This window comes from Megascapheus bottae, chromosome 20 (genome assembly GCF_031878675.1).
Source record: "Megascapheus bottae isolate mThoBot1 chromosome 20, mThoBot2.hap1, whole genome shotgun sequence".
NCBI classification, from domain to species: Eukaryota; Metazoa; Chordata; class Mammalia; order Rodentia; family Geomyidae; genus Megascapheus; species Megascapheus bottae.
Window position 1 is genome coordinate 26,509,248 of NC_143528.1, and position 12,647 is coordinate 26,521,894.

The 12,647-nt window shown below is 35.5% G+C and overlaps 1 protein-coding gene across 1 annotated transcript in view; it reads left to right on the forward strand.

Moving 5' to 3' along the window:
- The window catches only part of Glra3 (glycine receptor alpha 3), a 127,732-nt gene that overhangs the window by 81,395 nt on the left and 33,690 nt on the right, over positions 1–12,647 (forward strand). The window contains exon 5 of the mRNA XM_090353721.1: positions 3,876–3,958. Coding sequence (XP_090209847.1) covers positions 3,876–3,958 — 83 coding nt within the window. The remainder of the gene's footprint in view (positions 1–3,875; positions 3,959–12,647) is intronic.

Below are 12,647 nucleotides of genomic sequence, written 5' to 3' on the forward strand. Positions count from 1 at the left end.
AGGGAAATTAAAAAACAAATGTCATATTCGTTTCTGAACCTATATTCATAAAATGGTTTTGAGAGGCAGTATACTCAACAAATAAGAGCATAGAATCTTGAATTACACTCCAGAATTCTAAATTCTGTGCTACATATTTCTTCTGTGTAATGTTTACAGAATTAAACTCTAACCTTTTCTCATCTATAAGATAGTGAGATGCATCTATGTGTCTTATAAATTGGTATTGCAGAATCAATAAATTGCCTGCTATGAAGTATTTGGATTATTGCCTATCTTGGTATAAACACTATAAATCTGTTCTTTACTAGAAATATTTCAAAGCCCTGATTACATTGTTGGCTAAGAGGCCATTGTCCTTATAATACCAAATTTACAAATATTTGAAAAACTATTTCCATAAAATATTTCAACAGAATTGAACATATATTTTTTGCCAGTCCTAGGCTTGAACTCAGGGCCTGAGCACTGTCCTTGGACTTTCTCAAGGCTAGAGCTCTACGACTTGAGCCTCAGCACCACCTCTGGCTTTTTTCTATGTACATGGTACTGAGCAATCAAACCTGCGTCTTCATGCATACTAAGCAAGCACTCTACCACTAGGCCAAACTCCAGGCCCATGCACATATTTTTAATTTCATTAGTTGAGATACATTCTGTAGTGCAGGGAAAGCTGTTTTTAAAGCAGGCAAATTATTCTAGGCTCTGGTGTCTTACACCTGTAATCCTAGCTACTCAAGGGGCTGAGATCTGAGAATTGTAGTTCAGAGCCAGTCCAGGCACTAAAGTATGACACTAATCTCCAATTAACCACCAGAAAACTGGAAGTGGCTTAGTAGCTCAAAGTGGTAGAGCTCTAGCCTTGAGCTGAAGAGCTCAGAGATAGCACCCAGGCCCAGAGTTCAAACCCCACAACTGACAAAAAAAAAGAAGGAAATTATTAAATTTTGATGAGATAACTGTTTTACACAGATGATAAGTCAGCTCTTTTAACTATCTCACTCAGCCAAGTAGTCTTAGAGAAAAACAAGAAATATCATTTCCTGTTTATGTGTCTTGTCTCTGAAAGAGAACGTGGTGTCCTTATACAAGAAAAGATTCATTTCCAAAACAGTAGAACTGGCCCTTGATTTCATGTTCTTTTGATGTGGTTAAACATAATTTTAATTTATATGTAATGTTTTCATCAAGAAGTTCAGGATCACATCCACCAAGATGACAAATATTTTTCATCACCCTGCTGTTAAAGAAGCATTTGTACCTTAAACAAAAGAAAGCAACGTCAAACAAACGTGTTTTTCTCAGGATAAAATTTATGCTCAGTCTACAAACTGGCTTTCTTTGCCAAATAATTCTTTTCAAGTGGTAATTTTTCTTTTTAGAATTACGTAATGTCTCTCCATTCTATGCCAGAAGAATAGCCAGGATATGAATTTGACATCACACACAGGGGAAAGTGTAGAAAGGTCTCGGCAAATGCTATTTACTTCCCCAGAAGGTCAGAGAATTCGACAAATTGACATTCGACACCAGCTGGTTAAGGGCCTTGGAGATTTGAGAAATTAATGTGTGTAGAATGAACATGTGCGTATTCTTCTAATAAACCTGTTCACATGGCAGAGAACATTGTGTCCACCTGAGTTTTATAATTGACCTTTTAAGAGAGCATTTCATAAATCAACTCAATTTCTTACAGGATTGTTCGACCTAACTGAACCAGAGGCAGAAGGGAAAACCTGCTGTTGAATGACTCTATGAGTTATTTTCATATTTTTGGACTCTGACGAACATGAATGACCCAGTGATTCTCCTGGGTCTCCTGATTCTCTCTTAAAAATTCTAGGGGCCCGGTGTTTGGCCTAGTGGTAGAGTTCTTGCCTAGCATGCACGAAGACCTGGGTTCCACTCCTTGGTACCACATACATAGAATAAAGCTGGAAGTGGTGCTGTGGCTCAAGTGGTAGAGCACTAACCTTGGGAAAAAGGTCCAAGAACAGTGCTCAGGCCCTGAGTTCAAGCCCCATGACTGGCAAAAAGAAATTCTGCCCTTCCATATCTGCACATTATGTCTGTGGTATATCTAAAAATGTCCTTTTTTTTCTTTTTAAGAAAGCACTTAAATTTAGTAGAGTGGCTCGTTATTTTGTTGTTGTTGTCAAAACTTGAAATGTTCTTACCTGTGATTTCCCTCATTCATCATGTGTTCACACCTCACACCAGGAGAAGGACAGGTATAAGAAGAAAAGAATAGGAGCATGTACTCATAGATATTAATCACTAATATTTATTGAGTATTTTTTATGTGTCAAGCACTTGTTTGAGAACCTTAACATGGTCAAATGCATATATTGCCACATCAACTCTTGTGGCTCATAGTGGTAAAAAGCTAACTTTGAGCACTTTTAAAAGCTCAGGCCCTGAGTTTGAGACTCAGGACTGTCACAAAATACATACATACATACATACATACATACATACATACATACGTACGTACGTACATACATACGTACATACGTACATACATACATACATGGTCTGCCAAAGATCCTCGCTATCCCCCACCATCATTCTTGGTAAGTTTACAATCTGTCTTAGTAATGTATTTTTGTAGTGAAAAGTGTTCAAGAGTGATGGATTATGGGGAATACTGACACAGCAGTGCTTTCTGGAAGTGGAGGGGTGCTGGCACACACTGTCCAGATTATCCTTGATGTGGAGCAAAATCAGCACTTTGGTGAGCGTGGACTGCTGGCACACATCCTGCAGGGCTGCGCCCTCGTCCTGAGGAGAATGGAGAAATTCCATGAACTGAATTTTCAAATTCTCCAGACTCGCTCCACCAACTACTACAGCATCATTATGGATGGTTTCCTCTGGGTAGTTACAATGAGGACTGAAACATGTGGCACTGCTGAGCTCTGTTGGCCCATGTGTGAAATCCTAGCTACTCCAGAGTCTGAGAGTTGAGGATCCTCATTTTGAAACCAGCCCTAGAAGAAAGTCTATGAGGTCCAGGAGTTTGGCCTAGTGGTAGAGTGCTTGCCTAGCCTGCTTGAAGATCTGGGTTTAATTTCTCAGTACCACATACATAGAAAATGCCAGAAGTGGTGCTGTGGCTCAAGTAGTAGAGCTTTGGCTTTGAGAGCGCCCAAGGACAGGGCTCAGGCCCTGAGTTCAAGCCCCAGGGCTAATGAAAAAAATTAAATAAAAAAAGAAAGTCCATGAAATTCTTATCTCTGATTAGCCAGCAAAGAGCCAGAAGTAGAGATGTTGATCAGGTGGTAAAATGCCAACTTCGAGCAAATAAACCAAAGGGACATTGTTGAGGCCTGGAAATCAATATGAGCCTCAATATAAGCACCAAAAAAAGTGAATAAATAAAGAATAGTAGATAGACAAATAAATATTGTGAAACCAATTCTGTGCTCTGTTTGCTCATGGTGTAAACACTAACTCTCCTTAGTACTTCTCTCTTAAATTTTCTGTTTATGTGACTTTACAGAATGTATGCCCTTAGTGATTTCATAGGATTAATTAATATCAATTTCATAGGATTTACTCCCCCTCTAATTTATCTTTTGGAGGTTTGGTTCTGGAAACATAATGTCTTCCAGACATTCATAGTCCTCATAGAAGAAATAAATAAATGCCATGGGAATTTTATATATAAGTGTCTTGCAAACCTGCCCCCAAACAGACTTTTGTATAAAGATACAACTTGTTAATAGTAAACAATACCTTTCTGGTTTCAGTAGACAATATGTCATCTGAATATATGCTGTTCACTTCAAAAACAGCATTGTTCCCCCACACAATATAATATTAATAGCATATCATAAATTTCCTTTAAAATAGCTAACTTTGAACTCTTTCAGGTTAACATTAACACTTTCCTGCCCAATGGACCTCAAGAATTTTCCAATGGATGTGCAAACATGCATTATGCAGCTGGAAAGCTGTAAGTATTAATAACTTATTTTTTCTCCAAATGCTTCTAAAGGAGAGGTAAAGCCTTCAGTGGTTCAGGTAGACATTTTAATTTAATTAATTTTTTTTCCAGTCCTGGGGCTTGAGCTCAGGACCTGGGCACTGTCCTTGAGCCCCTCTGTGCTCAAGGCTAGTGCTCTCCCACTTGAGCCACAGTGCTGTTTCCAGGTTTTTCTGTATATATGATACCTAGGAATTGAACCCAGGGCTCTGTGCATGCTAAGCAAGCACTCTACCACTAGGCAACACTCACAGGCCAGACTTTCAAAATTTTTTTTTAGTCTTAAACTAAATATTCATGTACTCTTTCAGGGATTGATAGTAAGAATGTCTGTCAACACATGCACTTTATATTACAAAACAAATTGAGGAATCAGATGAAGGAAGTTTATAAGCTTGAAAATCAAACATAAGACTCTACATACAACAACAAAAGTAGAAAGGACAATATTCATTTTTAAAAATAACAGCTATGTGCTATGGACATGATATTGGAAATATAAACACAGCTACATAGACATAAAAATTTATGACAGACATAATGTTTTATTACATAGATTAATGTATGTATGACATACAAACCCTCAGCCTAATTTAAATTACATTCTAAAATCTAAGTGCCAGTGATTGTATAGAGAGAGTTCCTTCTTGAATATTTGATTGTTAAACATGACATTTGGAATATGATGTAGAAATCAATGTTAAATTTTTAATGAAAAAACAAGCTACGTACTTACTTACTGAGTGCTGGCTATAGGCCAACCATTCTGCATATATCATTTCTCTTTTATATTTAAAGGAGATGTAAGATGGAGCAGTTCGAGTAACTACTGTCACTGAATTGAGTCACTACTATAGGGTCTTGAGCTCAAAGATGTAATTTTTTAATGAAAACCTTCTGACTCCAAAGTTTATATTCTTCCATTAATTAATATTTGTCATTTTACTAGCCCATGTTATATATGTCATCTCAGAAGAAAAGATATTTCTTATTGTTTACCAGAGATTAATCCAAACTTCCAGGCATTCTTGTAAATTCCTTCTGTGACGATGGATCCTTGTTTATTGTTGACTAAAGTTAACAGAGATGAAAAGTCCAAATGTACATTGTTCTCTAAACATATTTATGTCATCAACCCCCACTTACTGTTTTTAATATCAAAAGGCAATCAATATGCAGTATTTTTCTTGTGTGACTATGCTACATCTGAGGAGAGGGGCAGGGACTGGAGTCTGTCATGACATCTTCCATAATGAAACTTTGAACATGAATTTCATACTTCAGGCAAGTCTTGTAGTGTGGTGGAGCTGTCACTAGATGGTGCCCATACTATGTGGGGACCATCACTCACCCGACCCACCACCTTCCCAAATTGCTTTTCTTAATGAAGTGGAAATACCAATCTCTCTGATTGATCACTCTGGCTTACAACATCTAAATGTATTCTTTTTATAAGTAGCTCTTAAGCATTCAGTGCAGACATTGATAACATGCTAAAGGAAGAGAAGAAAATAAAATTTAAAATTAGAATAGCTGCATAGTAATATCAATGGAGAAGTATACGAAAGATTCGTAGCAGGGTAGAATTTGAACTATACTATGAAGAAAAGAAATTTGAGGTGGAATTCATATGTTGATTGCAATACTGGGTATAGAAGAACAAAACAAAATATGGACACAATCTTCTAACTGATTCCATAACTGCTAACCAAGGGATGGTGATTGTTATTCAATAGACAATAAGGAAATGATCAAGATTTATTTAGCAAGAACTTCACTTGGTCAATGATTTTCCTTTTAAAGATTATTTTACCAATGAGGTAAGATTATTTAAGCTAATTAAATAATATTCTAGGAAAAAGAAAGCAGGGATAAATATCAGTGATATGGATGGTAAAATTTCATAATAGAGGTAGAGACAAAGTAGATGAAAAGCAGAGATAAGGAGCTTGGATATATGAAATTATAACAGGAATCCAGCTCAAAGAGTAAATGTTGATGGAAATATCAATAAACCCAAACTTGATATCTGGGAGATTTAGGTACACAGCCTGAAGGAAGAGTCAGAACTGAAGATAAACTACTAGAACCCAGGCCCTTGGTGTTGAATGAATCAGCTGAAACTGTTGGTCAAGGCAAGATAGGGAAGAAACAAAATCAAGAACAGATCCATAAGAAATGCCTACATGTAAAGGTTGGGAGAAATTCCAGAAGAATTTCCATACCTAACAAAATAAATTCAGTTTTATTCAATATTTCTGGAGAAGGGACTGATGAGATCTGTTTTAAAAATTCAAATACTGGAAAAATTTTAAAGAATTGATAAAAAGAACTACTATTGTTATTATAAAGATTAATTTGATTAGACTAATGAAGGTTGATGCTAGATGTCAAAGAAGTTGAAAGAAAGACATGTGAAACAAAGAAGGAGGAAGAGAAAGGAGGAAGAAAGGAAGGAAGGAAGGAGGGAGAAAGGAAAGGAGGGAGGGAGAAAGACAGGGAGAGACAAATAATGTTTGAGCTTGAATCCAAAATGCTGTTTTATCAAACGACAAATAGCATGGATGAAAATAAAATTATATATATATATATGTATAAAGAATGAGAAGCAAAAATAGCTCTCATTACAACATTGAATAAATGAATAAAATAAAATGAATTTTAAGGTCACATAGAAGGATTATTGATCTAGATGTTAATACATATTCACACCAAATACTATTTTGTCAACTAAGTCAACTAAGCATTTATTTTTTAATTAGGGAGAAAAAACATTAGGGAGATGTATCTGTAAAATACATTTTTAAAAGTCCAGAAACATATCTATATATCTACATAATATAGTCTTAACAGAAAATGATTTTCTGCAGGTTTTGGATAAAACATTTCTAAAGAAGTTTGGTAACTATTGAATTATACAATGAGTAGTTAAGACAAATGATAAGGCTGGTGATGATTTTGCACAATTATTTCCTAATAATCTCTACTGTTTTCCAAGTTGTTTCATAATTTAAGAGTCTGAATGAGCAAAATAATATTATGCTTTTTATTGGCTTAATCAGAACTACAGATGGCTCTTATTTTCTTGTTACTTAAACCTCTGTAGTTATAACTTTGGGTAGAAAGCAAAACCCCATTCAAGATAAAAATATTCACTGATAAACAAGCTCCTTACAAAATAAATCACTGCTTAAACATTAAATATTTTGGTATACAAAATACCAATATGTACATTTCACAGTCTGTCCATATCTTTGTAGGCTGAATAGCTTTTTTATTATCAGATAGTCTAACCATGGAGAAATACTAATAAAAATAAAATGCAATTATCAATCTGAAAGAATGTCACCATAGTTTTATATCCATCACAGTTATTATCTGATTTAGTTCTAATTGTGATTTAATGAAACAGATTTTATTTCCACTTCAAAATCAAGCAAGGAATAGAGAGGAGATGCGACTTTTCCCAGACTCATGGGCCTCAAAGTAGATACAGCTAACAAATTAACACTCACAACTCATCTTTTAATCTATGTGACAAAATATGTATTCCTTGCATCTATTTTTCCTACAAGTATTTTTTCCTACAAGTTAAAGAGGCCCAGTTCTTACATTTGCTTTAGTATACTACAAGACTATGGTTTCCTGCTTTCCCTATTTGTGCTTCCTTGGTTGTCTAAAATTGACCTAAACTACATCCTGAAGAGCAGGAGACATCATTTTGTGATTTGTCTAAATTTATACATGACAGGTAGCTGAAAAACATTTGACTCAGACTACAGGTACAATCAGCTAAATGCTACTAACAAGTTCTGTGTCTATTCTATTTCCCTAATTATTTCATCTGAATAAATATCAATTATATAGTATTTGCTTACATACCATCTTAATAGATTTAGACTTTAATTCTGCTTTGTTGATTCATATTTCTCCTAATTAATTGTTCAGAGAATTGGATAACATATTACTACCCACTAGATAAAGGGCAGGCTTTAGAAAACTCTGAAACAATGCTGTAGAAATATTTGGGGGGTTTAATTACTGCTGGGAAAAAATGCTGTTTTCAATTCAGTAAACATCAGATAGATAGTCATGAATGACTATTGATTGAATCGTTTTTGAAATCTTTGTTCATAAGGTACAATTTATCAACTACGTTGCTGAAAATATTCTCATAGTATGTTTTATATTCCAGAATAACTGGCAATAAAATCATTGCACAATATTGATACGGTATTACTTCCTTTAAGATTCCAATGCTGGCTCCTACTTATTTGAACTTTTGTTGCTTAATCCATTCACAGGTAAAATTTATTCTTGAATTGTCTGGATTAGGTATTAATCTCCCTTATCTCTAATTCACACATTCTACCTACCAATAAACCTTAATATATTCTCAGAGTTAGCCTCTCAATAATGCTGTGATTTTTTTATCACCCATCTGAGATTCTATGTCATTTTAATAATCAAATGTACAAGTTATCTCCATTTCTTTGAAAAAAATTATTCAGAGAGAAGACCAGGAATAAAGTAATTTTCCTCTTTTTTCCTAGCAATGTTCTCATCGCTTCTGTATTTTGTAGACATAAACAATCTGTTTCTTATTTGTATTTCAGTGTTAATGGAGATAAAACTAAATGCAAAGCTCATGAAGAACATATTTTAAAATTGTTTTGATTTTTCTCCTTTACCTGTTATTACCAAGTGATAGGTTTAACTACTTGCTCAGCAACATGGTTTATTACAGTGAATTTTGCCAGTGTGATAACGTGAGATAAAACTTGCTCTTTCCTTGTCTTAAAATGTGTTTCCTGCAGATGTACACATAGCTTAACCTTTTGTAACTTTCCTCCGATCATGGCTCTGCATCATTTCAAAATTAGCTCTCTGCACCTCCATCACTTCCTCAGCCATTATGTTATATTTCCTTCCTAATACATATTGTGTGGAATGATTATTTCATCTTTTCTGTTTACATTTTTATTGTCTTCCCACCTCAACCTCTACGTGCCAGACAGAGAAGTTGTCTTTCTTACACCAAGGCTATTATAATCACTGGAAAACCCATTGCTTCCAAGATTAAGACAATACACACTTGCCTTTAACTACTGTCAATAATATGGGCATATCTTACCAAAGGCAGTAAGTATGTCCCATGTATGAATTTATTTAACACAAGGATTCATGAACTAGAATGTCAAGTTGGCTGCCTAGTGTTACTTCCTTTAACTTGAAAATGGAGGAAAATATATCACCTTTTCCATGTTCTACTTTTTTATTGTTATTGTAGAAGTAATATAAAGATGAGTTACAGTTACATGAGTCAAGTACAGTTCTTTTTGAACTACATCACCCCTTCTTTCACTCTCTCCCACCTTCTCCCTCCCAACCCTACCCACAAAATATACAGTTCATTCTCCATATCATGTCTAGTGCTTGCCATTGTTGTATTTGTTCACTCTTTGCTCCACTTTTTTCTGTGCCCTCCTTCTCCTTCAAAAGACAAAAGACCAGGATAAAAACACACACAAAAAAAAACCAAAAAGAAAAGCAAACAAAAACAGCATCTAAAACGTCTCTTGCTTCTTTTACTAGGAGATCATTTCATAAAACTATTTTATATGATCATATGCACATAGCTGTTGAGCCTTCACTCCATATCCTTCTTTGGCCTCAATATGTAAATGTCTAGAGACTGATCTAATTCATCATGTCCCAGTGTGTGCGTGTGTGTGTGTGTGTGTGTGTGTGTGTGTGTGTGTGTGTGTGTGTATTCAAAAGGCTTTCCTGCTACGACATCTTGCTACTAGGAAGGGCTGAACTGGTACTTTTACCAGGGCAGTAATACCCACCAATGGAGGTAGATACCTCTTGGCCCAATCATCACTTAAAAGGCCCACCTCTCCATACTGTTACAATGGCAACTCATTTTTCCATGAGATATCCACAATATTATATTGCCAATGTCTCAGACATCTTCATTTTGTAATACTGAAACTCCATACCCATGAAACCACTTTGCTGTGTTTCTTTTTCTTCCAGCCTTCCATCCAGCCTATTTGTTAAAATTTGTCTAAATTTAACCATGGTTAAAGTTCAAGAAAGTGAACTCATACCTTTTTTGTTTTGTTATTGACAGGTTTGTTATGTCCTCAAAGTTGGACCATGTCATAGTTTATGTGAATTTCTTTCCATTTAAAGTCTGAATTCTTTTGTTGTATGTACAACCCATGTTCAGTTCTGAGGTCTTGGACTTCAGTCACTATGCTCAAAGGAAAATGCTCTCATTATTTTGTTTCTGCCTGTGAGGCTTCCACACGCTGGCTACTGTGATAACAGTACTGTGAATATCAGTCTACAATTTATCTTTTCAAAACTCTGCTTGCTTTCCTTTTAGTCTTGCCCCCAGAAGTGGAATTGTTGATTCATTACAAGAATGCACATTTAGCATTTTTGAGAAAAAATTGACTGTTTTATCACAGCTACACCATTTTTTATATTCCATCAGTAATGCACAGAGGTGCTAATCTTCACATCCTTATCACTGCTAGTAATGTTCCATTTTTGATAGCTTCCCCTTGTCTCTCCCGTCCCTTCCTCTCCTTTCTTTCCTCTCCTTTCCTATCTTATTTCTAGCTACCCTACCAAATTCACTCTTCTCTCATCTACCTTCCTTTCTTTCTTCCTTCCTTTCTTCCTTCTTCCTTTCTTTCTTTCCATTAAAGGAATGACGAAAGTTGGAAAAACAAGGTTCTGTCAGAGCATTCTTTTGCTATGTGTAGAATTTCAGATTAACTGTCAAATTTAATATGAATTAAAGAAACAATAAATATGATGTATATTTTTAGACATTGAGTAGGTTATTTTTCTTCTTTAAAATAAGTTTAATAGAGTTTCATGTATTTGTCCTTTTGAACAACGGTATGAGTTGTAGCTATTTTAATGAGTGCGAAGTTCAGTAGACCAAGATCAGATAAATAAATCATTATCATCTTTTATTCTCATATTTTACCATTGCCATTCTTCACCACTGAGAGCTGTCACCATTTCCTTTCTTTCTTAATTCCCAAAATAACTCCAGTTCCTTGAATCTTCATATTTTAACCTAAGCTAAAAGCTCTCCCCAGAACATGTTCAAAAATAAACAAGCCTTTCCCTAGGGATGATCCCAGTATTCAATCACAGTAATCTCTCAAGCTTTGCAGGCCTTCCACAGCCACTGTCATAAAAGTCAGGAAAACACTCCATGCTTTTAAGTCTCTTGTTCAGAAACTGTATGAAATACATAAATTCATTAATTTTTCAGAGGCTCAGGTGTCTCTTTTGCAAGACAAGCAAGATACATTAAAGCACAAGTTATCACGATGCTAGCATTTCATACATTATTTAAATATATCAGATCATGAATCAGCCACTTAAAGTTCAGAACAGGGCATGTAGAAACTATGGAATCTTCACATAAAGGTCTGTCAGCAAAATAAATTCAAAGCAGAAGTGAAAACAATATGAAGTTTGTGCAATGATGACCAAGATATCCATGAGCTAAATCATATGAAAATTTAAAATATTTGTGAATCAATTATTGAAGATAACATTTCTTCTTAAAAAAAAAAAAAGCCATGAGTGGTGGCTCATGCCTGTAATCCTAGCAACTCAGGAGACTGAGATCTGAGGATCTGGGTTCAAAGTAACCCCGGGCACAAAAGGACCTGAGACCCTTATCTCCAATAAAACTCTAGAAAACGGGATGTGGGGCTTGGATCATGAGAGAATAGATAAAGAATTATTTAATCCGGGCGTGGTGGATCACGCTTATAATCATAGCTACTCAGGAGACTGAAACCTTTGAGGATTGTGATTCAAAAGCCAACTGGGACAAGAAATTCCATGAAAAATATAGCTGGGGCTCAAGTGGTAAAGTTCCAGCTTTGGATGAAAAAGATAAGGCACAGAGGCCCCAAGTGCTTGAGTGAACACACACACACACACACACTCACACACACACACAGTTGCTTAATAAATTAATTTGGTAAAATTCACACGTGTTTTTGTACCATCTTGAAATCAGAATCCCGGAACCAGGAGTCCATGATGGCGATTAGATTGGGTTGTCTGCTTACTTTCTGCTCATCTCTCTGGGGCAGTCAGGGTCATCCATCCCTCAAGAGGCTCTCATTCTTTGTGGAATAAGCATCTCCTACCAGTCCCGGCGATTTGGAAGTCTAAGACACTCGAGAATAACTCACCAAATTTATGAACTCCTACAAATTGCAAGTGGCATGCGCCTTTTTACAATTATCCCTACTCTGTAGTCCCTTATTTCTAGAAATTTGCTAATTTTTCTAAGTTCTAAGGGAGGGATGAAAGGCAAATACAGATGATAATCATTATTGGGGGAGGAGAGAGGGGAAAGAACCTGCTGAATTGTTAGTCTGCAATAGTAATAGGGGAGATTTATACAATTTATGGTCCCAAGAGTGCCAAAGAACCAAAGGTTTAAAAGAATCATACTGTGTATGTCTTTCTATATAAATATGATAGAAATACATTATCAAAGGTAACTCTATTTTCCAAGAACTATGATGTTTTTAATCAGTCGTCTCACAAATTTTCCTGGCATAGCTATTTTGTAATTGATGGAATATATTTTCTGCCAGGA